Source organism: Lynx canadensis, chromosome A2, assembly GCF_007474595.2.
Source record: "Lynx canadensis isolate LIC74 chromosome A2, mLynCan4.pri.v2, whole genome shotgun sequence".
Classification (NCBI taxonomy): Eukaryota; Metazoa; Chordata; class Mammalia; order Carnivora; family Felidae; genus Lynx; species Lynx canadensis.
The window spans coordinates 123,564,096-123,591,373 of NC_044304.2; the positions used below are offsets into that span (position 1 = coordinate 123,564,096).

General features: G+C 37.9%; 1 protein-coding gene across 1 annotated transcript in view; it reads left to right on the top strand.

Annotated features, from left to right (window-relative positions):
* The window catches only part of BBS9 (Bardet-Biedl syndrome 9), a 456,168-nt gene that overhangs the window by 19,613 nt on the left and 409,277 nt on the right, over window positions 1-27,278 (top strand). Inside the window, exons 3-5 of the mRNA XM_032592426.1 lie at window positions 6,974-7,124; window positions 9,520-9,584; window positions 17,117-17,230. Of these exons, the coding sequence (XP_032448317.1) occupies window positions 6,974-7,124; window positions 9,520-9,584; window positions 17,117-17,230 (330 nt within the window). The remainder of the gene's footprint in view (window positions 1-6,973; window positions 7,125-9,519; window positions 9,585-17,116; window positions 17,231-27,278) is intronic.

Sequence of the window (27,278 nt, forward strand, 5' to 3'; positions counted from 1 at the left end):
TTGGTTGGAAACTATCCTGATTGATTGTCTTAAAATTTTTTTTTTTTTCAACGTTTATTTATTTTTGGGACAGAGAGAGACAGAGCATGAACGGGCGAGGGGCAGAGAGAGAGGGAGACACAGAATCGGAAACAGGCTCCAGGCTCTGAGCCATCAGCCCAGAGCCCGACGTGGGGCTCGAACTCACGGACCGCGAGATCGTGACCTGGCTGAAGTCGGACGCTTAACCGACTGCGCCACCCAGGCGCCCCCTGATTGATTGTCTTAATAGGCTACTGTTCACTCATTTCTTTTAGAGCTCTTCACTGAGGTGCCACCAGTGGGTTACCAGTTACTAGTTTGCTTCTTCCCAATTTTTGGCCAGCTGTGAGCAGTTTCCTCTGTTTTCCCAAGGATACTATACAAAAATAATTTCCTGTGTGTGTCCCACATAGGAAAAAAAAATCTCCGATTATTATTTCTCAAAACTTGGACCACCAGCATTATCATATTCTGGGGGTGATTATTATATATAAAGATTTTCTATTTCACCTATATAAAATCCTATAAGGTCATGTTTCCTGGAGGGAGGTGGATTACAGGGGGGTGTAGGTATCTGCATTTTTGACAAGCTCCATTGTTGAATGGTGGTACACTACAGTTGAATAATTATTGTTGATCTTAGGGAGTGGAAGGTAGATGAGAGCAGTTTGGGACATGCTCTGTTTGAGAAAGGAATGTCTAGTAGGTAGAATAGCGGTAGTGATTTTGAGGTGAGCCATATGCTGGTTGTATTTGAAACCCTGGAAATGCATGGAAATGCACAGGGAAAGAAGGTGGAATAAGGGGGCAGGAACCTTAGGACCATAACCTTTAGCATACAAGCATTAAAGGGGGAGGTTTGGGAAGGGTAGATAGTAATAGATTCTGAGAAGGGCAGGCAGAGAGGAAGGAGAACCAGTTGGGCTGGTACCTGGGAGGCAAGGTTTAGTGACCTGAAGACTGAAGTTTCCACGCCATTTAGCAGCAAGTAGTTCATTAGTGTTCTTGGTGAGGGTGGATGAGTGGGCACAATGGTGACAAAATCTAGATTTGTAGTGAGAGAAGGAGTGGAAGGTGCGGAAGACTGCATGTTAATGGCTCTTTAAATTTTTTTTTTTTTCAACGTTTATTTATTTTGGAGACAGAGAGAGAGACAGAGCATGAACGGGGGAGGGGCAGAGAGAGAGGGAGACACAGAATCGGAAACAGGCTCTAGGCTCTGAGCCATCAGCCCAGAGCCCGACGCGGGGCTCGAACTCACGGACCGCGAGATCGTGACCTGGCTGAAGTCGGACGCTTAACCGACTGCGCCACCCAGGCGCCCCTAATGGCTCTTTAAAGAAACTTAGCTGTGAAGAGAAGAAGGGAGGATAATAACTGGGGGGCAGCGTAGGGTAAGGAGAAGTGGGAAAAATTCAGTGGCATGGAGGATATAATAGAGCAGGGACGGGACACCTGGCTGGCTCTGTAGGTGGAGTGTGTGATTCTTGATCTGGGGATTGTAGGTTTGAGCCCCACGTTGAGTGCAGAGATTACCTAAAAGTAAAATCTTAGGGGCGCCTGGGTGGCTCAAGTCGGTAAGCGTCTGTCTTCGGCTCAGGTCATGATCTCGTGGTCTGTGAGTTCGAGCCCCGCGTCGGGCTCTGTGCTGACAGCTCAGAGCCTGGAGTCTGTTTCAGATTCTGTGTCTCCCTCTCTCTCTGACCCTCCCCGGTTCATGATCTGTCTCTCTCTGTTTCAAAAATAAATAAACATTAAAAAAATTTTGTAAAAAAAATAAAATCTTAAAAAAAATAGAGCAGGAATTCAGAGAAGATAGAGATGGGATCAGGTGTGCAGAGGGGAAGAGTTACCCTTAAACAGGTGTGAGCACTTTTTTTTTTCACTGTGACAGAAGGGGAGAGGGTAAGAATGGATACAGATGAAGAGAAATTTGCAGGTCAGGTCAGGAAGTTGAAACAGTAATGACCCCTACTTTCTTTGGGGTGATCAGAGAGTGAAAAGATGGTATTAGGCATCTTGAAATCATTGTAGGCAAAGCCAACTTGATATATAGAAGGATTCCTTCCTAAGTTTTGAGATCCCTGTTGAAATCGGACACCATGCATTTAAAGTGTTTTTCTTAATTCAAGATTCCGACTCGTGAGAGAGGTAGTGAGAGGCTGAGAGGGAGACTCTGAGTGGGTCAGCTTAGGTTTCATGCCAGCCTGTGGTCAGGCAGGAGAGTTAGTTTCCTGTAAGAATCCTGAGTAGAAAACATAGGGCTGACAGAAAAATAGCTACTATGTTTATCTTTTAGCTACTCAGCATTGATACCTCACCTGTGGCAGCTGTCCCTATATAACTGCAGAAGCATGTGTTCCTACCCATCTGCAGTGGGAGATAAACCATGTACACCTACTGCTTCAGAGACACTTTCAGGGAGCCCTGGCTCTGCAAAAGTCCAGGATCTTTGGGTGATATCCCTTTCTCCTGTCATTGAGTCATTACCATGTTCGGCCTTTAGACTAAGTGGTATGTATGTACAATCTGTTCAAAACCTATACGAAAAGAAGAGAAAGAAAAATTTTAAAAATTAAGATTAAGGAGTAGAAAAAATTGTATGGTAACTTAAAGAAGTCATAATGGGGAAATACCTTCTGTTTTGTGTCTGGTCACCAGGCTATGTAACTATGCTTTTTCTTTTCTTTCTTTCTTTCTTTTTTTTTTTTTTTTTTTAACTTTGACCAGCTTATTAATTAGGGCTCTTGGTCTTGAGTGGAGATTAAGGAACCGGAGATTTGGTGTAGGCCTTCATTCCTGAGGGATCTAGAACACTAACTAATGCTCTCCTGAAGAGGATTGTAGTAGTTTCATTTATTGCTGCTCCCGATAGTATGGGTGAGGGTCCTTGGAGATTCCTGGGTTTCACTCAGATTTCTTTCAGTCCTATTTGGCTGTTAAGAGGTGATGAGGTAGTCCTGGTTCCTGCAGATTGGGTTGTGGCAGTACATTTAAAGATAAATGCCTTTTCTTGTCAGGTGAAAGCCATCTGTTTCTGTTGTTCTGTGTTTACTGGAAAGGAAAAAAATGCGTTATCAAGATCTAGAACTGTATTCAAGCAGATGAGTCGTATCAGTTGGCTCCAAGAAAAGATAAGATGTGGAATAATAGAAGAAATTGGGATTGCCAATTTATACAGATCAACCCTAACTCTTTCTATAAGACCCATTAGACTTCAATATTGGCACATTTGGTTATAGAACATGGATGTGATGGGAATCACCACATGTGCATATTGAAGCTTTTTGGCATTGAATTTTGGAAACTACCCCAAATCAAGCCTAGGAGTGGTATTGCTTTTGATTTTCTCCCTAACTGGGAGATAGAGTTCCAGTGGTTTCCATAGAGCTGTCCCAATATAATATCCCTCATGTAAATGTTGGGGAACCAAATGGGTGTTCTACTGTTTTCTGTGGAAATAAATTTCTTTTATTTAAAATCTAAAAAATTTTAATGTTTATTTATTTTTGAGAGAGACAGAGAGACAGAGAACAAGTGAGGGAGGGGCAGAGAGAGGGAGGGAGACACAGAATCTGAAGCAGGTTCCAGGCTTTGAACTGTCAGCACAGAGCCGGACGCAGGGCTCGAACTCATAAGCCATGAGGTCACGACCTCAGCCGAAGTCGGATGCTCAATCAACTGAGCCACCCAGGTGCCCGCAATACATATCATTTAAACTCTCAGAAACTGGGTGAGAGAAATCATAGGCTGGCTTTGCTCTCTCACTGGTTGAACTAAGTTAAAAAATTCATTTATTACCTAGTCTCCATAATTAGAAACAATAGTATATTTCTGGGCTTTGAGAGTTAGTAGTAACTTGAGCCAATATTCATCATTCTCACACAATTTAGGTATTTCCCTTCCCTCAGTGCACCTGAATAAATGACTATTGGTCCTGTAAGGAAGGATCTGAGGAAAATTTATATTAGGCATGTGTGGTGTTATAGCAACATCTATACATTGTGTTGTCTTTATTCAAGGGGCTGTGAATCTATAAATTGACTTAAGTGTGGAAATGAGTGAGATGCCATGACTGTCTATATGGTGGCTTGAGTTAGTCCTCTTTTTCATGGACCTAGAATATTTTTAGTTATAGATTTCAAAAAAAAGACTTGAGTTTAAATTTTTTTTCAACGTTTATTTATTTTGAGAGAGAGAGAGAGAGGCAGACAGAGCACGAGTGGGGTAGGGACAGAGAGAAAGGGAGACACAGAATCTGAAGCAGGCTCCAGGCTCTGAGCTGTCAGCACAGAGCCTGATGCGGGGCTTGAACCCACAAACCATGAGATCGTGACCTGAGCCGAAGTCGGATGCTTATCTGACTGAGCCACCAGGTGCCTCCCAAAAAACTTGAGTTTAATAAACATGTTATACGACATTCTTACAATTGAATACTACTTGGTAATAAAAAAAATAAGTGAACCACTGGGAAAAAAAGGGTTTTAATGAGTTGCCTATTCATTTCATTCCTGGGGATCCCATTAATCATAGTTAGAAATTAGACTATTACCGGAGATCTGGTTACTATAAAAGTCCTGCTGTTTTAATTATCATACTTACACCTTTTGATTTTAGGGGTTAAATTGTCGTTATGTGGGCTTTGCCATCCTGCCTTCCTTTTATCTCTGAAGATAGGGCTGTGTTGAAGTTGAATCTTGGTTATTTAGTGCGTGAAATAGGGATTAGGGCATGGTGGGATACATAGCAAGCTCAGTGGGGGAGTGTTTTAGAAAAGTTTGGAGGTTTAGGTATATCCAAGACTTTGCCAGTAACTCATTATGTAACATTGTAGTCACCCTCTTTCTGATGAATGTCTTTACTCTTTTTTTTTTTTTTTGAGGGAGGGGGAGAGAGAGAGAGAGAGAATGTATAAGTGGGGGAGAGAGGCAGAGGGAGAGGAGAATCTTAAGCAGGCTTCACACTCAGTGCATAGCCTGACTCGGGGCTCAATCCCATGACCCTGGGTCCTGACTTGAGCTGAAACCAAGAGTTGGACTCTCAAACTGACTGAGCCACCCAGGCATCCCTGTCTTTACTTTTATGCAGGAAACCTGAAGAGACTGTGAACTCACTTGTTACTGTAACTTAAAACCTATAGAAGCAATCCTTGAATTAGATTCTTAGTGGTTAAGCCCCACTGATGTAAGAAGTGAGAAATTCTTTCTGCAGCGTCCCAAGGACCCAGAGTTTTATTCTTTACATTGAGATGGAAATTTTGAGGTTTAAACCTATCATTCTCTTATTTTAACTTATCCAGTGCCTTTATAAAAGCCATCTTATATATGGTTTGGCATTCCTTCTTCCTGTTCAGTTGGCCTAGGCCAACAGCTATCCAGTCCACTAGAGTGCCACCTGCAATGGGCACAGAGTCTTAGATGCCCATTAACTGGAGGTGTTAACTTGATTGGCCATTCTGTCACTGTGTACAGTGTCTTTTAACCCTGTTTACAATGTGAACAGGAGTCTTACTGCTTTTGTGCCCCAACTCAGCTAAAGAGCCAATTTCCAAATATCCCTGTAGGAATCGATACCTGCAATTTATTCTCTGCTGCCAATTTTTAAAAATCTATTATTATTATTATTATTATTATTATTTGGCCATAGGTTACAGGAAACAGCTATGGTAAATACAAATGAAAAGGGATTGGAGTAAGAGTGACATAGATCTTCCAAATGCAGGAGGAGTTGAATTGGCCAAGCCTTAGTGGGGGATGGGAACAGCATGGCTCTAGAGACTTTGTAGACCTCCAGGGGGCTGCCATCAGATCATCGAGCAGCAGATTCCTGGTGTCTCTATTCAGGATTGAAATTCCCAGGATAGTACCTGTCTCACTGGGTTATTATGAGGATTTAGTGAGTTAGTACATAAAATAACTTACTTAGACCATTGCTTGGCACATAATAAACTCTCAGTAAATAAGTATATAGAACTCTTACTTTTAAGTAGATGAGAAAAAGTCAATATTCTATACTAATACAGCACTTTCAAAACCCAAAGTATTAGTTTCCTAGAGCTGCTATAACAAAGTACCACAAATTGAGTGGCTTAGAGCAACAGAAATTTATTCTCTGACAGTTTTTAAAGGCTAGAAGTCTGAAATCAAGGTGTTGAAAGGGCCATCCTATCCCTAAAGTCTCTGGGATCCCTCCTTGCCTCTTCCAGCTTCTGGTAGTCCTAGGCATTCTTTGGCTTGTGGATGTATCATTCTAATCTCTACCTCCATTGTCACATGATCATCTTCTGCTTGCATGTCTTCACAGGACATTCTTCTTCCCCCGCCATCTCTACTTCCTTTTCTTGTAAGAGAGTCCTATTGCACACCTAATTGAGTGTGACCTCATCTTAACTTGATTACGTCTTCAAAGACCTAATTTCCAAATAAAGTCATGGATACTGAGGGTTAGGACTTCAATATATCTTTTTTGGGGGACACACTTCAACCCACAACACCTATCTTAACCATTTCTCCCTCTTGTGTCCAAGTGTAGACTTTGTTAATCAGAGCACTCTACCTAGTGAGGCCTCAGAATCCTTTTTACAACCAGCTGTAGAGTTGATACTCTATGATGAAATCAGTTTACAACCTTATACTAGTCTTTTGTAAAAGGACTTACTTTGACTGAGTTAAATTATAAACACTGACACCAAAGCAAGGCTTAGGAAAAACATGTAATATGTTAGTATGTGTGAATATTGGTGATATAAAAAAATTCTTTTTGAAAAACTATGTTATTAATATAAGTTCATTTTAATTACATCATCTGTTGGCAGATTGGCCATTGTATATGAAACAAGACTTGATTGTTTAATTTTTAAATTTCTTTTTTAGACATTAGAAAGTTTATTTCCAAAGAAATTTGTTGGTAATGTTTGTTTCTTCTTATATCTTTTAAAAAAATCTCTCCACAGATAAAATAATTGTGGGTAGCTTTATGGGATACCTAAGAATCTTTAACCCCCATCCTGTAAAAACAGGAGATGGTGCTCAAGCTGAAGATATGCTTCTAGAAGTGCATCTACGAGATCCAATACTACAAGTGGAAGTAGGAAAGTTTGTTTCGTAAGTACAGCCCACTAATCCTGGCATTTTATCTTACTTAGAGTGTCATTTCCCCACTGTGTCATTTTTGTGGATTCTTAAATGAAAAAAAGACCATCTATGAGTTAATATATTTTTTGGATATTTTTACCTGGGTGTGTGTTCCTCATGTACTGAACTTTTTTTTTTTTTTTTTTTTTTTTAATATGGAAAACAGCACATTTAAGAGAATGATTTAGGAATTTTTTTTTTTTTTTATAGAAACAGACTAAGATCCCTGACACATCAGAGGTTTAAAGGAAAAGAGAGAAGCTTTTGAAAATAACCAAATAAAGAAATAGAAAGTAATCACTTACTTAAAGCACTAATTGTACAGATTATATAAATGTCTGTTTAAATAATTAGACAAAGTAGCAGTTTGGTATTTGGTAAATAACTTTGAAGCTTTAAAGTCAATTAGTACTTATTTGGTGAAGAAAGGTCCTTAGTTTCTTTTATTTAATTTTTAAATTAAATTAGTTAATTTACTTTTGAGAGAGAGAGAACATGCGTGTGCACAAGTCGGGGAGGGGCAGACAGAGAGAGAGGGACAGGGGATCTGAAGCAGGCTCCATGCTAACAGCAGAAAGCCCAATACAGGACTTGAACTCATGAACTATGAGATCATGACCTGAACTGAAATCAGATGCTTAACCAAATGAGCAACCTACGTACCCCTATCTTTCCATTAAAAAAAAAAAAATAATGTTTATTTATTTTTGAGAGAGAGACAGAGCGTGAGCGAGGGAGGGGCAGAGAGAGAGGGAGACGCAGAATCCGAAGCAGTCTCCAGGCTCTGAGTTGTCAGCACAGAGCCCAAAGCAGGGCTCGAATCCACAAACAGCGAGATCATGACCTGAGCTGAAGTCAGACACTTAACCGACTGAGCCACTAGGCGCCCCTTTCTTTTCATTTTTTAAAAGAATGAAGTGCTGTTATGATCATTCTGTTCAGTAGTTCTAAGTAGGGCTGTTATCTACATGGTCACTTGTTGGAAGAGAGGTTAACATTCATGAGTGGATACTGAACTGGCATTAATTAACTAGTACTATTTCATTAATCTTATCTATACGATGTGATCTGTATTTAAAGATAAGGAAACTGGCTAGAACTCAGAGCTTTAGGTCACACAGCCTGGATTCAAGACCCAGGTCTATTGACTCCATACTCTATTACCTTTCCATGACATCATGTTCTTTTCCTGTGCATGGTAGAAAAATTGTTTTGAGTGGTCAGGGCAATAAAATTTTTTTGAAGTCAATATTGAATATGCGATAATTGTATATATTTGCATTTTCTGGTAGTAGAGTGAATGGTTAGCATTTATATTCATTATAATGATATTTTTCAGGTATTATCTAATAGAATTTATATTTTGTAAATGAGAGACTAACACCCTGAAAGGTTAAATGATTACACGGATACCAAGGTGCAGAGTCAGGACCCCACTCCAGGTCTTCAGATTTCAATTATAGTTCTTTTAGTTTAGAACAAACAGAGTCTGTATCAGAGGTCATGCCTTGGAGGACTGCTTGCAGATGTGTTTTAAATTTAAAAGAGTTGCTGATATTTAAGAACCAGGGATTTCACATAAAATCCCTGCTTTCTTGCTTTTCTTGGGGAAAAAAAAAAGTGGAGATTTGGCCACAAGCCCAGAACTGAGTGGTGGGTGCTTCCTTTAGTCAGGCCCCACTCTGCAGTGGACCACACCATTTACACTCTTCACTCATTTCCATCTACTGACCTGACCCTTGAAGACTGGATTTAGGATTTCTAGACTGTATTATGTCTTGGAAACTAGTTGATAGGGGCTGAGAAGTATATTGGTGACAGTGGCAGTTTAGTCCAAACTGACATATTTTCAGTGCCTTTAATAAAATTTCTGAGCTGGAAGTGACTTATACCATTTACTGATAATGATTAGCATTCTGTAGTGCTTTATACTTTACAAGGTACTATCACATGATTTCATTTCATTTAATTGAAATGTCTTATTTTCCAGGATGGGAAACAGGTTCAGAAAGATTAACTTACTTGCCCAAGGTCACAGGTTAGTTAGCCAGAGAGACAGGTCCAGAACTTGGATCTCTGTATTATGAGAGAGCACTTATGAAGCGGCCTCTGCTTCTACTTTTTCTTGGAGGCTCTATTGGCTTCAACTGAAGGAAGTTCCATGAGGCAGAGTCCTTGAGCCTCTGGGGTTGCCAAAGTGGTGTTTGTTGTTACATTTATTTTTCAGTTTCTAAAATTATCTAGTAAGTTTTTAGTTAACTGATTATAGACTGTGGTTATAATCTCTTTTTAAAAGTATTTTGTATCTTTTTGGGTTACATCTGAAGTTAACATTTAAACTTTTAAAACTTTTCCTATTTTTCAGAGGTACTGAAATGCTTCATTTGGCTGTGTTGCATTCTAGAAAACTTTGTGTCTACTCTGTCTCAGGTAAGAAACATTTTTTTCTAATGTAGAATTTGTATTAAAAATGGCTTCTTAATATAAGAATAGATGCTTGTTTATGTTCACTTGCTAGAGAACACAAAACATTTGGTTGAAGATTTTCTTATCTGGGTTAACATTCATTTATTTTTTCAGGTACTTAGGCTATTGCCCTTTTTTTTTTTTTTAATTTCTAGTAGAAGGTTCCTTATAATCTCCTTCCCAGGAATTGTGTCCAGGATTGCCTATGACTATTGGGGCCAATTCTGTATACTTAGGACACTTGAGTGTTTTAAAAGACTTTTGTTTATTTTTTTATTTAAGTATAGTTGGAGCTCAATGTTACATCAGTTTCAGGTGTACAGCATAGTGATTTCACTTCTCTGTATGTTATGCTATGCTCATCACAAGTGTAGCTACCACCTGTCACCATACAATGCTATTACAAGATCATTGACTATATTCCTTATGCTGTACCTTTTATCCAGGACACTTGAGTCTTAAGAAATGTTCAATAGCAACAACAAACTTCATTAGGTGCTGAGTCATAATGGTTTAAATTACCTTTTCTTTGGTGAACCTCAAGTGTTGTCTCTTTACACTTCAAATTTCTTGGCTTTTGGTTGTTTTTACTCAGCCTGACCTGAAGGCACTTATTTGAGGCTTAATCAGATTTCATTCCTTAACATTTTTCTGTGGGCACAAGTATGATAGTTAATTGTAGTTTGGTTTTAGCACTTTGATTCTTATTAAATACGAAAGGTAACTTTAAAAAATTTTGTTTTAGTTATTAGATAAATTTTAGTTCAAGCTGAGTTACTTCAATAGATATCAATATTGGGGAAATTTTTTATTGGTACAATAAAGCTAAGTCTCTATGGGTCTATTCCTTATACAAGAAGTGTTCTTTGTAGTTTGCTGTAAAATTTAGCTTTAGGATTTGGATTTTTCACACTCATTCTCTTTATTTGGGCTTTATTTATATTTTGCATTTAATTTGAGTAATGATTTATATTTATTGTCACTGAGCTGGATATTCTTTTTTTTTCTGGGTTATTATTATTATTATTACTATTTTTTTGGTTTCAGGAGTAGAATTCAGTGATTCATTACTTACGTACAACACCCAGTGCTCATCACAACAAGTACCCCCTTTAGCCCACCACCCATCTAGCCCATCTCCCACCCACCTCCCTCTGTCAACCCTCAGCTTGTTCTCCGTCATTAATAAGAGTATCTCTTATGGTTTGTTTCCCTCTTTTCTCTCCCCCCCATGTGTTCATTTGTTTTGTTTCTTAAATTCCACATATGAGTGAAATCATATGGTATTTGTCTTTCTGATTGATTTATTTTGCTTAGCATAAGACATTCTAGCTCCATCCACGTGGTTGCAAATGGCAAGATTTCATTCTTTTTGATGGCTGAGTAATATTGCATTGTGTGTGTGTGTGTGTGTGTGTGTGTGTGTGTGTATACATATATACCACATCTTTTTTTTTTTTTTTAATTTTTTTTTCAATGTTTTTTATTTATTTTTGGGACAGAGAGAGACAGAGCATGAACGGGGGAGGGACAGAGAGAGAGGGAGACACAGAATCGGAAACAGGCTCCAGGCTCCGAGCCATCAGCCCAGAGCCCGACGCGGGGCTCGAACTCACAGACCGCGAGATTGTGACCTGGCTGAAGTCGGACGCTTAACCGACTGCGCCACCCAGGCGCCCCGTACCACATCTTCTTTATCCATTCATCAGTTGATGGACATTTGGGCTCTTTCCATAGTTTGGCTATTGTTGATAGCACTGCTAGAGACGTTGGGGTGCATCTACCCCTTCAAATCTGTATTTTTGTATCCTTTGGGTAAATACCTGATAGTGTAATTGCTGGATCATAGGGTGGTTCTATTTTTAATTTCTTGAGGAACCTCCATACGGTTCTCTAGAGTGGCTGAACCAGTTTGCGTTCCCACCAACAGTGCAAGAGGGTTTCCCTTTCTCTCCATCCTTGCCAACACCTGTTGTTTCTTGTGTTGCATATTTTGCCATTCTGACAGGTGTGAGGTGGTATCTCACTGTGGTTTTGATTTGTATTTCCCTGATGATGAGTGATGTTGACCATCTTTTCATGTGTCTGTTAGCCATCTGAATGTCTTCTTTGGAAAAGTGTCTATTCGTGTGTTCTGCCTATTTCTTTTTTTTTTTTTTTTAAAAATTTTTTTTTTTCAACGTTTATTTATTTTTGGGACAGAGAGAGACAGAGCATGAACGGGGGAGGGGCAGAGAGAGAGGGAGACACAGAATCGGAAGCAGGCTCCAGGCTCTGAGCCATCAGCCCAGAGCCTGACGCGGGGCTCGAACTCACGGACCGCGAGATCATGACCTGGCTGAAGTCGGATGCTCAACCGACTGCGCCACCCAGGCGCCCCTGTTCTGCCTATTTCTAAATTGTATTATTTGTTTTTTGGGTGTTGAGTTTGATAAGTTCTTTATAGATTTTGAATACTAATCCTTTATCAGATATGTCTATGTCATTTGCACATATCTTCTCCCATTCTGTAGGCTGCCTTTTAGTTTTGTTGATTATTTCCTTCACTGTGCAGAAGCTTTTTATCTTGATGAAGTCCTAATAGTTCATGTTTGTTTTTGTTTCCTTTGCTTTCAGTGACATGTCTGATAAGAAGTTGCTATGGCTAAGGTCAAAGAGATTGCTGCCTATGTTCTTCTCTAGAATTTTGATGATTTCCTGTCTCACATTTAGGTTATTCATCCATTTTGAATTTATTTTTGTGTATTGTATAAGGAAGTGGTCCAGTTTCATTGTTCTGCATGTTGCTGTCCAGTTTTCTCAACACTATTTGTTGCAGAGATTGTCTTTTTTTTCCATTGGATGTTCTTTACTGCTTTGTTGAAGCATAGTTGACTATATAGTTGTAGATCCATTTCTGGGTTTTCTATTCTGTTCCACTGATCTATGTGTCTGTTTTTGTGCTACAAAAACAGTAGTATACTGTCTTGATGACTACAGCTATGTAATGTAGCTTGAAATCCAGAATTGTGATGCTTCCAGTTTTGTTTTTCTTTTTCAGGATTGCTTTGGCTATTTGGTGTCTTTTGAGGTTCCATATAAATTTTAGGATTGTTCTAGCTCTGTGAAAAATGCTGGTGGTGTTTTGATAAGGATTGCTGAGCTGGATATCCTAAAGCAGTGTCTTTTTGGGGTTGAAGGTCTGTTAGCTTTCTAAGGCAAGCTTGATAACCTGGCCTATGGTGTATGGTAGGCATATGTTGACTGCACAAGTGAACTAATTTCTGGGTGGGGCTGAGGTAATTGGTAGTGGCTCTTTATTACTCTGTTATTTTTCTTCTTCCTTCTTTTTTTTCCCCTCTGTTACCACTATCATTTTCTTTTCCACTTTTTTGTTTACATCAAAAGCCCAATATAGTACCTCTCTGTGTCATTGGTAAACCGCTCCCATTGGTTTCATGGTAACAGATGTTGTTCTTCCTAGTGATAGGGCAAATATTTAGTTTTCCAGAGTAAATGGAGAAGATGTGATATAGGTTACTTTATTACATGAATCTAGTTATTTCTCCGTTAACTGTGAGGTGATACTATTAACTGAGTTACACAGGACATGGAACAGAGGAAGTTGCACGCAATTATCCCTGAATACTTCCTGGGGAATTGGTCCCTTCTGAAGGCTCTAAGAGGGCAGGAGAGGGAAGGATCCTACAAACTAAAAATTGGGTAAGACTCTTGGTCTTCTCTGGTCCCATTTGAACGATGGCTCAGAAAGTCAGAAGCTTTTGAGTTTCCCTGGGGTGTAAGGCATAGATTAGTGATAAAATGTGTGTTCATCAAAAAGGCCTGCTTAAAGAAACTGACATGTTTGGTCACAACTTGTTTATGAGACATTGGTATTTTCCTTCAAATTAGTGTTGAAAATGAAAGTTATTTGTCATGGGAATGGTGATTTTTATTGCTCTTTTATTCTTTGTATTCGTTTACAAACTTTGTATACTCTAGGGACAAGGAGTTCTCCAAACAACGTTCCCTTATGCCCCATCTCACTTCCCTTTTCTGTCTCTCATTTCTTCAGTCTCTTATTATATTCGGAAGCTGACAGTTTGTGTATTTTTTCTGACTTGGCTTAAATTGAGAAGCAGAGAAGTTAATGTTTTTGTTCTCCTGAATATGTTTCTTGAAGTTCCAGACTGAATTTTTATTTAGATTTTACTGTAACAGGGGAAGCATAAACATTTTTTAGTTTAAGTAAAACCACTGCTGTCAACAGATGAAAGTGTTAGCTGACTTGACATGCTCATTCTCAACTGTCTCTTCCCCACATATTTCTTGTTTTCTTTCATGTGCTGTGTGCTTCTAAAAAAGATTTGAGGCAAACTAGGGGAGACCTTCTGGACACACCAAACAACCTTAATAGTCAGAGGCTGCTGTGCTGACTTCTTTTTGGAGGGTGATATGTCATCAAATGCATGCTTAATGTAGAGAAATAGCAAGGTCTTGCTGAGCTGAAGTTAGCCCATCTTATCATACTTTGGTAAAGGAAAAGCATCACATAGCCTCTCAGATTCCTTTCTGATGGGCTTCAGTTTCTAAATAAATGGTTACAGATGTGTGAGCTTAAGTCATCCTGATGATGTCCTCTTAAATATTCTTTTCCAAATATTGTGTACTTCTTTTTTTTTTTAAGGTTTTTTTTTTTTTTAATGTTTAATTATTTTTGAGTGAGAAAGAGAGCATGAGCGGAGCAGAGAGAGAGGGAGACACAGATCTGAAGCAGCCTCCAGGCTCTGAGCTGTCCGCACAGAGCCCGACGGTGGGGCTCGAATCCATGAACCATGAGATCGTGACCTGAGCCAAAGTTGGACACTTAACCGACTGAGCCACCCAGGCGCCCCCAAATATTGTGTACTTCTCATCAAGTAATTGCTAAGCATTTGATGTATTTATAGAATTTTAATGTTTGCTGTGATTGAAAAAAAAATGTGGTTTTTTTACTTTTGATAGGCTTCTATAATCTGATTATTTAACACAGTGAACCTTTTAATTGTCTCTGTAACGGCTTTTATTTCATTTAACTTCATTAGATTCCTCGGCAGTTATCTAAAATTGCACCGAAAACTGTAGTTGGTGGCCTTTGATTTTTCCAGAGAATTTTTTGTTTAAATCAAATCTTCTTTAAACAAGGCCAACTGCATCAATGTTCTGATACTCATTTACTTTCTAATTGCTGAAACTTTATGTTAATTTTAGCTGTAAGTAGACTATAGATACTATACTCAGTCTGTATATCCCAGAACAAAGCCTGTGTAAGTTATTTTAATCTTGTATCATTGATACTTCTCTAGAAAAAAGTGGTCAGAAATTTTAGATTTTTCAGATACTACCTTTATTTCAAAGTAGTATCTAAGGAAGATAAATTGTCTTTTGTTCTCCATAGTTGCACTATTAAGTTTGAGAGTGCTATTACCTGAAAATTGAAAATTACCAATGCCTTTGCAGCTTTTTCAGAACACAAATCCTAGTGTCATTTCATGCCAAGTTTGTGAAGTATTGACTGCTGACCCCTGTGTTCACTGACCGTCAGCTAGTAGGCATGTGTAAGTGCATTCCTTACTCAGAGGGGTTGATCTGGTTTTAGGTATAGGATGAAATTTGTAATTTCTGTAGAGACAAACCAAATGTTTCTAGGAACTTCTGTTTCTGGTTTCTTGGAGGCTAGACCTCTCCTTAGGTTGGGGCTGTGAGTTATTTAGTGTGTATGTTTTTCTTTTTCTTTGGCCCATGTGGTTGTGATTACCCCTCAGTTTCCCTGGACCTTACTGATTTTGCTGCCATTTAGATTCCACAAAGCTTTCATCTCCTATCAGGGTTAGCTGGCAAATTTGAGTCTTTTTCTTTCTTTCTTATTCTGTTGGTTTGTTAGGTCTGTTGTTACCATTCTCAGGGGCATAGATCTGAGTAGAAGTGATTTTTCTCCATGAAATCCTCCCTTATTCGTTTTCTCTTTCAACCCTTCACCTTCCAAATGAAGAAGAAGCCAGGTTGAGAAAGGTGGAGGTGGAAATGATGTTTTTGATGGCTGGTTTATTTAGGGAAATTGTCATTAGCTTACCAAATTTTTTGAAAGTTTGAAAGTTGTGAAATGATGGACAACTAAGTACCAGGATATATAGTGCTAACTCTAATAAAGACTTAGTTTGAGTACTTTGTCCTTTATCAGCTGTGTGATTTGGGGGGAAATTTCTCAAACTGTTTTTGAACTTAGTGTGCCTGACTTCTAAAATGGAAATAGAAATATTTTGGTACTTACAACCTCCATGTACATTGGTAAATCCTTTTGGGCAAGAACAAATAAATGCTCATGTATAAATATGTATGCACATATGTACATACAGACATTCTTAGATTGTTTTACTGATCTAGTATCCAGTTTGGGGACTGCTTTATATTTAAAATTTTTCTTTAAATTTTCCATTTTTGAATGAAAGACAAAGATGCTTCTTAATGGAAACAGTTGCATTCTGAATCTTTTTTCTTTCTATCACCTCTTTTAACTGTAATGTTCTTGCCTGATTACTGGGGTATAGCTCCAACTGTAAACTACTCTAGAAAACCTAACAACCAGAGTGTAAAATATGGATAAAGAATCTTTTCTTTTCTTTTTTTTTTTTTAATGTTTATTTATCTTTGAGACAGAGAGAGAGACAGAGCATGAACAGGGGAGGGGCAGAGAGAGAGGGAGACACAGAATCTGAAACAGGCTCCAGGCTCCGAGCTGTCAGCACAGAGCCCAACGCGGGGCTCGAACTCACGGACCATGAGATCATGACCTGAGCTGAAGTCGGACGCTTAACCGACCAAGCCACCCAGGCGCCCCTAAAGAATCTTTTCAAACTTGGAAAGAAACAGAGAGTGAATATAGCACATATGATCTATTAAATGCAGAGAAAGTATTTCTCTTTGTTTTGAAGGAGATTCTTCACAGTCTTCAAATAAAACATATTATCCTATTTACTTGTTAAGGCAAACTTAGAATATCTCTTCATTAAATTAGAATATACTGTACTAGGGGCTTGAGTATTTTGAGAGTTTGGACAGGAAACTGAATTGCTTGAAAGTGTGGGGAATTTTTTCTAAGACACTTTGAATCATGACTTTGCTCTATTGTTTAAGTATAAGGAACTTAACCTCATTTATTTCGGAACTGAAATTGGATGGTTTTGTTTTTATTTAAATAATTATACTTTACTCAGATAAAATGGAAATAGATAATAAATGTCATCCATGGTAGTATTTCATCTAATGATGTAATCTAGCCAAGACTGAAATTGTTTTAACTGTGCTGGCACTCTATATCATCAGTGTGCTAATTGTTTGTAATACATATTGTTTTAGTGCTTTTTCATTTTAAATTTCACTGAAATTGAATTACTTAAAGATGGTATAGAGGATGAGAGGAAATTAATACTTTTAATGTAAACAAATAACAAAGCAATTCTTTAATTTTTCCTCCTTAGGAACCTTGGGTAATGTGGAACATGGGAACCAATATCAGATCAAATTAATGTATGAACATAATCTTCAGAGAACAGCCTGCAATATGACTTATGGATCATTTGGTGGTGTAAAAGGTAATTTGCATTAATCTTGAGTATGCTATTGCAAGTACCAGATTTTGGGTTTTGGCCATATAAAAATGGAGGATCACGAGGTATGAAATCTCAGTTAAACATAGTTTATTGAAACCCCTATATTCAAATGGTCAAGCAAAATAACGAAGAAAGAAAACATTAAACAACAAATGTGTTTGATTTTCACATAGTCATTTTTGTATGGTCTACAGAGATATTTCTAAAAGTGTCTTTTCATCAAATTTTGTCTTCATATCATGAGCTGACTGAAATTGAGGTTTTTTGGGTAAACTGTGTGATTGCCTCTCTCAGTGGAAGAAGGGTTAATCTCACTGATAGAGTCCCTCTCCTACTTGTGATAGGCAGGGTGAAGCTGCAGAAAGAACACTCTCCCCACCTCACCCACCTCCAGGGCCACAACCAGGGTTGTGCTGGTGGTTGTGCTGGTTGTGCACGAGGGCACCTGGACTAAGGATAAGTGGAGACTGAAATGCAGACCTGATCCTGCTCATCAAGCCATGTGCCTTGGCCAGGAATAAACCTCTCCAGAGGAGGGGTGCCTTTTTAAATTTCACAACAGCATTATATTTACCAGTGAGGTTGGGTTCCTCCCACCTTGGGGGTATCTTTTTCTAAGTAGCATGCAGCCACCTACAGCCTGCCCACCCTAATCCCAGAACTTCCTGAGTTACTAGGGCTTGATGCTTGCTTGGGTACACTGTTACTGTTGGCACGGGAGGGTTTTTATTTACCACCTAGCTCCTCTCACTTCACTGTGACAAGGTCATAGAGAAGCTGCTGGTACTGGAGTGAGGACAGGAAACCAGGTAGTGACACTTACCTGTGTGGTTTTGTGTGTGTATGTGTGTGTGGCACATGTGGAACATGAACTAGGGATTTCATAATATTTTAGCTCTTTCTGAGCTCATATTTTTTATGAGTTTATTGTTTAATCATTGTATTAAAAATGATCTGTGTTAGATCTGTCTTTAGTGATGTGAAAAAAACAACTATTTTGGAAGTATCCTTCATTTGTGTGAATTCAATTCTTTTCATACATAGAGGTAAAGGTGAGGAAGAATGAATTTGAGCATATCAATTAACAGGAACATTTCAGGTGGTGGTGTACAAATAAATATTTTGCATAAAGTGATATGAAACAAAACACTTGGCTGGATTGCAGAATTGCTTAAGTTGAGTAATAGGAATGTTTGGATTGTTTAAGGAATATGGAAGATGTCCAGAGTTGGATGAAGAGGGGAAAGAGCTATAATTTGATGAGAGGCTAACTTTTATCAGTGAAGTATCCCTTCCTAACCTCAGCTGTTAGAACTGATTTTCACTGTTCTTTAAACAAGATGTCTGACATGATCAAGGGACCTAGGTCTCTATTGTTTAATAAATTGTTTCAATTATTTTCCTCCTACTAAATCTTTTTTTTTTCCTACTAAATCTTTAAAAGGCAAATTGCTAAATTCTCTGCATCGGGGGTCCAAAAAATTATGATATGATAAAAAAGTGCTTTGGCTAAATGAAAGTTTTAATTTTTTTGATAGCAACAAGACAATTCTTTTAAAAAAATTTTTTTAACATTTATTCATTTTTGAAAGGCAGGGAGAGACAGAGTGTGAATGGGGGAGGGGCAGAGAGAGAGGGAGACACAGAAACAGAAGCAGGCACCATGCTCTGAGCTGTCAGCACAGAGCCTGACACGGGGCTCGAACTCACGGACCATGAGATCATGACCTGAGCTGAAGTCGGCCGCTTAACCGACTGAGCCACCCAGGCACCCCAACAAGACAGTTCTTTAGACCACAAATCAAATGTTATATCGATTGCACTGTATTTTTTTTTTAAATCAGATCAAGTTAACCCAATTAAAATAAAGTTTTAAATAAGTAAAAAGGGATTCCTTGCTTTTGTGTGACATTTTTGCTGGATTTAATAATGGTCTTCCAAAGTAACGATAGTTGCTACTAGTTTAGAAACGGATGTATGACTTTGTGCTTATATGATACCTCTCTTAGTTCTTAAATTATGCCTTACACTTAAAAAATACCTTTTGAGGGGTGCCTGGGTGGCTCAGTCCGTTGGGTATCTGACTTTGGCTCGGGTCATGATCTCTCGGTCCATGAGTTTGGGCCTCGTATTGGGCTCTGTGCAGATAGCTCAGAGCCTGGAGTCTGTTTCAGATTCTGTGTCTTCCTTTCTCTCTGCCCCTCCCCCGCTTATGCTCTCTCTCTCTCTCTCTCTGTCTCTGAAAAATGAAGAAATCTTAAAAAAAATTTTAAAAAATACCTTTTGAAAAAACAGGATATTCTGACATGCTTTACTTTCCTATGGTTAAGCAGATCATTTCACAATTTGAAACAAAGAAATGTCTGAGTAGCAGAATTAGATATTCCATTTAATGGGTTTGAAACACTTATGTAATATCACTGAGGCATCTACAAGAAAATATGAAAAAATAGTGGGGTTGGTAAATTAGTAAAAATTAGCCATATTGGGAGGTTGGCAGAGGTAATAGGGGGTTACTATTAATGGGTACAAGATTTCTTTTTGGGATGATGCAAATGTTCCAAAATTAGATTATGCTGATGGTTGTACAGTTCTGTAAATATCCTAATTACTTAAGCTGTATACTTTAAAGAGGTGGTATATAAAATGTGTCTCAATAGCACTGTTAAAAAAATTAGCCATGGGATAAAATCTGATGCTAGAGAGGTGATAGTACAGTCTGTATATCCTATATATGTAAAATGACACAACACTCTTAAAGGAGGTTGGTTATTGAGAACCACGAAAATATTCTTGGATGCTGATATGTGACTTACAGGGATGTATATTGGGAAATGATCCAAAGTATAGAAAATAGAAAAATCATATCAAGTTACCATATATTTATTTCTTTCCTCTTTTTGTCATTCCTTCCTTCCTTTTGTGTGTGTATGTGTGTGTATGTATATATGTGTGTGTGTGTGTGTGTGTGTGTGTGTGTGTGTGTATAAATTAGAACTGGTCTAAATGAGTAATAGGGGAGAATGACTAGGTAAGTTTTGATGCATAGATTTAGTGGGTAATTATGAAGTTACTAAGATTGCTGAATTGTACAACTTTGTACATAATTCTTTGTCCACATTTCTCATTATTTCCTTAGGATAGAATGTGGAAGTGGAGATTGAGTCAGAAGGTTATATAATTTTTTTTCTCAATCTGAAAACTTCCCCCAGCAAATATGATATAAATAAATTGTAAAAAGTACAGAAGTTAAAAGGAAGAAAGTAAAAGTGACTCCAAGGTATTCACATTTCAAAACGAAGCCCATTTTCTAAGCCTGTCATAACTGTGTGTGCCTAATATGCTCTTTTCCAGGATTGAGTGGGTCAATCTTTTAATTTGAAAACCTCCCTAGAGTTGATCTGAATTTAAAAAAGGAAACTTAAAAAAATTTTTGTCTTCTATCTTCCTCTGTATTTAAGATGCCTTCTTGTGGAATTTAGTTGTGGAATCATGTCAGTAGTCCTCAAGAAAGGAATTAGGCAAGAAGAAACCCTGGCCCCATTTTAAACAAATGTGTTTATAAGGTATGGCAAGGCAGAGTGAGTTTATTTTGCATGTGCACCAGAATGAACTACCACTAGATGGCAGTCCTGTACAACCTCGGACTTTAGTTGGTTCCTCCTTTAAATAAAGTTTGCTAAGAGATCACCAATGGAGGAATTTTGAGCCCAAATAATACTTTGCCTTTTATTAAAAATAAATGTAACTTCTGGGGCGCCTGGATGACTCAGTCCGTTAAGCGTCCGACTCTTGATTTCGGCTCAGGTCATGATCTCATGGTTCGTGAGCTCAAGCCCCAATTGGGCTCTGTGCCTTCAACACAGAGCCTGCCTGGGATTTCTCTCTCTCTCTCTCTCTCTGTCTCTCTGTCTCTCTGTCTCTCTCTCTTCTCTATCTTTTCTCTATCTCTGTCTCTCTCCTTCCCTGTCTTGCTCACTATCAAAAAAAAAAAAAGCATTAAAAAAATAAATGTAACTCCTTCATGTTGCAGAAAAGTAATGAAGTAGTTTTTAAAAATTTTAATTATAATAAGTGATATCTTAGAATATAAATTGAAAATGCTTTCTAGCTGTGCTTCTTGAACTTGAAGTTGCATTTGAATCATAATGGAATCTTGATAGAAATTCAGGTTCTAACTCTTTAAGTTTGTAATTGGAGAGTTTGAATTTCTGAAACTTTCTTCGTTGATGCCAAGTCTCAGAGATCTAGAGATATGTTGCTGCTCTGGATCTACCGAGTACTGTTCTATATGTTCTAAGTACTTTGCAGGTTGAATAACTTAAGATATACTAAGCAAGTGGTAGAGGAAAGATTCTAACTCAGACTCTGCTTCTAGAATCTTGTAGTGTTAACCATACTAAACTTCTTCCTTGTCTGGACTGTGAGTAAATTAACCTTCCTAAATTAGAAAAAAAACTTTCCTATCAGAAAGGGGTGTATTTTGGTTTGGCTGAAGTTAGTGCATAACTTTGATTCTTCATAGATTATGGAAAACATATTGAGTAACTGCCGTTTCAGGTACTTGCTTTTTCAGTTTGATTTTTTGGTTTGGTGCTTTGGTTTCTAAGAAAAGTCCTCCCCCTGCTCCACAATAATAAGAGAGATTATATATGGGAGGGTAATATATGATTTGAAATTAGCAAAAGAGTCATTACTGTTTTTCTTTAACCTTTTTTTGTTTGCTCGTTCATTAAGAAAATCTTTCAAAAACACCCTGAATACATTTGCAAAAACTCAAAAGGTGCATTCATTTGATGCGGTAAGGCTTGGCTTTACCTCAAGCTACATGCAATGTCTATTAATGAGAAAAAAATGGTAAAGAAATAGGAAATCTAGTTTTATGAACTAGTTAAAGAATATATGCTTAATATCTTCCATTATTCAGACTACTACATACCATTCCAGAATTTAAGTTAAAATTCTTTCCATATTGTACTTTTTAGGGGAAGTGACTGATAACAAAGACTATATTGGATCCTTTTTTTTTTTTTTTTTTTTTTTTTAACACAAAAGGATGTGGGAGATGTGCTTGGAATTAAAGAATTTTTATAGTTTCTCTAAATCTAAAGTACTGTTTTGAGGGAATGACTTTGGGTTTTTATAAAAATGGTAGTTTAAAAAAATGGTAGTTTATCTTTGCCTTTTATAATAATGACAAATTAATGCTTGCAAAATTTAGTGAGTGGTATAAGCATGGACAATCAAATTACAGTTTGGAAATATATTAAATTAGTTTTGAAAAGGTGGATTTGAATTGATCTAAAAATATGTTATTAACATTGATGGAATTTATTTGATTCAGTAATTTGAACTCTACTTGTTTTTGAAAAAAGGAATAAAGGATATCCCTGCCAGATTTTCCTCTGCTTTAGTTTCATTATGTCACTTCAACTTCCATTGGTTGTTGATATGGTACTTTACCTAGTTAAGATAAGCTTGCCAATTCAGAATAGTATTCGGAAAAGGACAGCATTAATATTGACTGACAGAATGCCAGTGGTAGAGTGAAGAAAGAATGTTACTGTTTTGAGGTCAACAATTGCAAATACTTAGCTTAGTAAAATAAGATACTTTATCTAGTTTATGTGATGTATCTTGCTACCATCAAGATATTTGAGCTAAAACTTCCTTTTCTCATAATATGATTTAGGGACCTATAGTTAGTTTACTTGCTCAGTTACCACAAATTTGTCCTGTAGAGCTGGGACAAGTTGACAAGCCTTATAATGTATATTGCTCTTTCAAGTGTGTGAAAGGGACGTTGAAAAGAAATAGTTGATTTATTAGAGATGTATGGGGACTTTCAGGGACTAGAGAAAGTCTGGTGTTAGTTCTTCCTTGCATCATCTTTCTTCCTCCATCCATCCATTCATCCATCTATCCATCCATCCATCCATCCATCCATCCAATGTGTATTTACTGAGAGTCTTTTGAGTACCCAGGCACTGTACTAGTTTACTGGAATAGAAAGATGAATAAAAGACAGTTTAAGTTCTCAGGAAGCTCACAATGTTGGGTACAATAAAGACTAAGAATTAGCTATGATATAATGAGGTAAGTTGTAATAAAGATGGATATGTACGAAGTTAAACTGAAGCCTTGAGGAAGGTGCAGCTTCCTTAGGCTGAATAAATATGTGTGCATGTATGTATTTGTGTATGGGGAGGGCAGTACTTAAAGGTGAGGGAATGTGCTGTTACCTATTTTATTTCAGCTCTTCATTTTTATCCACTTTAATCTAGAGGTCACTAGCCCCAGTTTCCTATAAATGAACAGTTTCATAGTTTTCAGTATAAAGCTTTCATTGCTCATAGGCTGAGCCATTCAGATTCTCTCTGGGATAGTTTGTTCCTCTTGAGAAGATTATTTTTCAGACTTTGGAGCACTTAAAAATTATTTTGCTTTAAAAAACCTTGGCATTTTCATGCTACTAAATGGACTTTCTTACCTATAGTTTAAAGCCTTCGGTAAGGCAAAATTATCTTCTTTTGCTACCAGCTGATTAAAAAAAATTTTCTTTAATGTTCTTTTATTTTGAGAGAGAGAGAGAACATGAACAGGGGTGGGGCAGAGAAAGAGGCAGAGAGAGAATCCCTAGCAGGCTCCGTGCTATCAGCATAGAGCCCAGTGTGGGGCTTGAACTCATGAACCATGAGATCATGACCTGAGCTGAAACCTCCAGTTGAGTTGGACGCTTAACCAACTGAGCCACCCAGGTGCCCCTTGCTGCCAGCTGATTTTAATGGAGGATATAGTGCTCTAGAGACAGATAGATAGAAACATAGTATGACTATGTTTATTAAGTATGACAAATTTAAGGGTAGGGATAGGAGATGAAGTAACACAAGAGATTAAGAGATATAAATGGAGAGACAGAGCATGTCATGAAAGGAGAGGGAAGAGAGTTTCAAGAGGTGGGAGTCAGGAGAGTCAGAGGTTAAGCAGCTGGAGTGTTGAAAAGAAAATACTGGGTTTAGCTGCTTGGAGGTCATTGGTGATCTTTGGGAGAACAGTTTTAACAAAAGGATGGGCACACTGGTCCAGTTGCCTCAGAATGAGGACTTCATAGAAAAGAAATGGAAATCACAAAGGAAAGCTGTTCTGTGAAGAGGTAAAAGAAGGGTAAGAGAATGATACGGCCACAGCTGGAGGGGAAAAGGTTTTATAAGGAGGGAGAAATCTTTGAGGAGGTAGGATGGAACCTTGATCTGATGAACAAAATGCCTTCCATAATCTTTTGTTGAAAAAATTAACTTGAATATATTTTTATTTGAAAAATTATGCTGTTTGGATTATGATGGGCCAGTTCTTTAAAATTTTATTTCTTATCACATAATTGGTGCTTTATAGTCATGTTGAATTTTTGTCTTCTCTTCATAATGAATTTGTGGTTTATGGGAAAAAGGCTTTTTAATACTTCAGTAGAGATTATCAGCACTATCTGGTTCTTTCTTCAATTTTTACCCTTCTCTGACATTTTTTGCTTCTTTACTCTAATTTTTTGGCTTTCTTTCTTTCTTTCTTTCTTTCTATCTATCTATCTATCTATCTGTCTACCTACCTATCAGCCTACCTATAATTTTACTGTGGTAAGAACAATTAACATGAGATCTACCCTGTTAGCAGATTTTTAAATTGAGGTACAGTTGACATACAATGTTATGTTAGTTTCATGTGTATAACATAATGCTTTGATATTTGTATCTCTTAACAGATTTTATTTTTTTATTTTTATTTTTTTTTTTAAATTTTTTTTATTTTTTTCTTTCAACGTTTATTTATTTTTGGGACAGAGAGAGACAGAGCATGAACGGGGGAGGGGCAGAGAGAGAGGGAGACACAGAATCGGAAACAGGCTCCAGCCTCTGAGCCATCAGCCCAGAGCCCGACGCGGGGCTCGAACTCACGGACCGCGAGATCGTGACCTGGCTGAAGTCGGACGGTTAACCGACTGCGCCACCCAGGCGCCCCTCTTAACAGATTTTAAATTGTATAATATTGCTATTTATGGGCTGCTCTAATTTTAAAAATTAGTTTTCTTGATTATAAATTTTTGGTTTTCATAGAGATGTTTATATTTTGAGCTTACTGGGTAACAGACAACTCAAGATTTAAAGAAATGTTACCATAAAAAACCAATACCACTCAATTTCTGTATATGCCACTATTTTGCTTTTCCATTGGGTGTGCTTCTTTTCACTTTCCAGCCTTGCCTTTGGTTAAAAAGATCCTTTTCTTTTAAAGATTTTATTTTTAAGTTACCTGTACACCCAAAGTGGGGCTTTGAGTTCACATTCATGACCAGCCTGCTGTGAGGTACTAAACAAGGGGCCAATATATAGCGGCCACCTTTAACCAATGTATGTAACATTAACTGAATAGGGCAAAAGAGGTGCTGGGGAGCCAATACACTGTAAATGTCCATCTTCCTTTTGCCTTCACATTCTCTCCTAGAGCCTTCCTGGGGTGCTCTTTTAGAAGTGACAGAAGAGGCAAGCAGTGGTGATTTGAAAGGTGTTTGTGGACTGGAGGAGGCAGGGGATGAGCAGTTGAAGAGTGCTCTGCTTTGGGCTGCATGCAGTCTCATTCTGGCCACACTGTAGGGGATAATTGCTCCGAATGTTTGTTCGTATTTAGAGATTTGTTGCAGTTTCATTTAATTGAATGCATTTCAAGGTCATTTGTCACGTTTTTAGTTCTGGGTTTAGTCCATGTTAGATTTGGTGGCATGTTCCAAGTTCTTTATAGATAAATTGAAACTCGAAATGATGTAGGGCATGATTTTTACTTCATCTTTTTCTCTTTCAATGCTCTCCACACCAAAATGTATATACTTTTATTATAAAAGTAATCATGTTCATAAGGGAATATTCTAAACATATGAACCTGTAGACAGGAGAAAAAAATGATTTAGCACTATCTCCTAAATAGAACCACTGATTACATATCAGTGTAGACTATAACATAGAATATTTCAACCTTAGTTAACCCAGAGTAATTTTATATTTCTGGAATTTAACTATCTCACCATCAAAATGGCACTATCATTGAAAAAATATGTTTATCATGGGAAGTCTGGTGCTATATGATATGGGATGTATGTAAGTAATGGCAATAAATATGTGAAATAGACATATTTCTTAGCAAAGCTTTTACTTCATACGACTATAACATCTTGGAGTCAGTTGAAGAATTTGTTAAATATTGGTCTTCAGTTTGTATCAGTTGAAAACATGATGGATTTACTAGCAAACAGAAAAAAACCTCATATTACTTGTGTTTAGCTATAAATGGAAAAAATAGCATGGTATATGATATTCCCAAATATTTGGTGATGGATATATTTCACCTGTCAATTTTTTTTTTTTAAGTTTTATTTATTTTTTTGAGAAAGTGAGAGCGTGAGCAGGGGAGGGGCAGAGCAAGGGAGACACAGAATCCGAAGCAGGCTCCAGGCTGTGAGCTGTTAGTATAGTGCCTGACGAGGGGCTCGAACCCATGAGCTGTGAAATCATGACCTGAGCGAAAGTTGGATGCTTAACCAATTGAGCCACCCAGGTGCGCCCCAAACTAGCCTTTCCTTTAAAATGGCAAGTAATTTTTATACAGTGATTTTAATTAATCAATTAATTAATTAAAAATGTTTATTTATTGGGGTACCTGGGTACTGACAGCTCAAAGCCTGGAACCTCCTTTGAATTCTGTGTCTCCCTTTCTCTCTGCTCTTCCCCAGCTCACATTCTGTCTCTCCTTCAAAAATAAATAAACATTAAAAAAAAATTAAAATATTTATTTATTATGAGAGAGAGAGAGAGAGAGAGAGAGAGAGAGCTAGAGAGCACAAGCAGGGTAGGGGCAGAGAGAGAGAGGGAGCGAGGGAATCCCAAGCAGGCTCCACGCTATCAACACAGAGCCCAAAGGAGGCCCAAATTCACGAGGGGTGAGATCATGACCTGGGTCGAAATCAAGAGTCAGATGCTTACCTGAC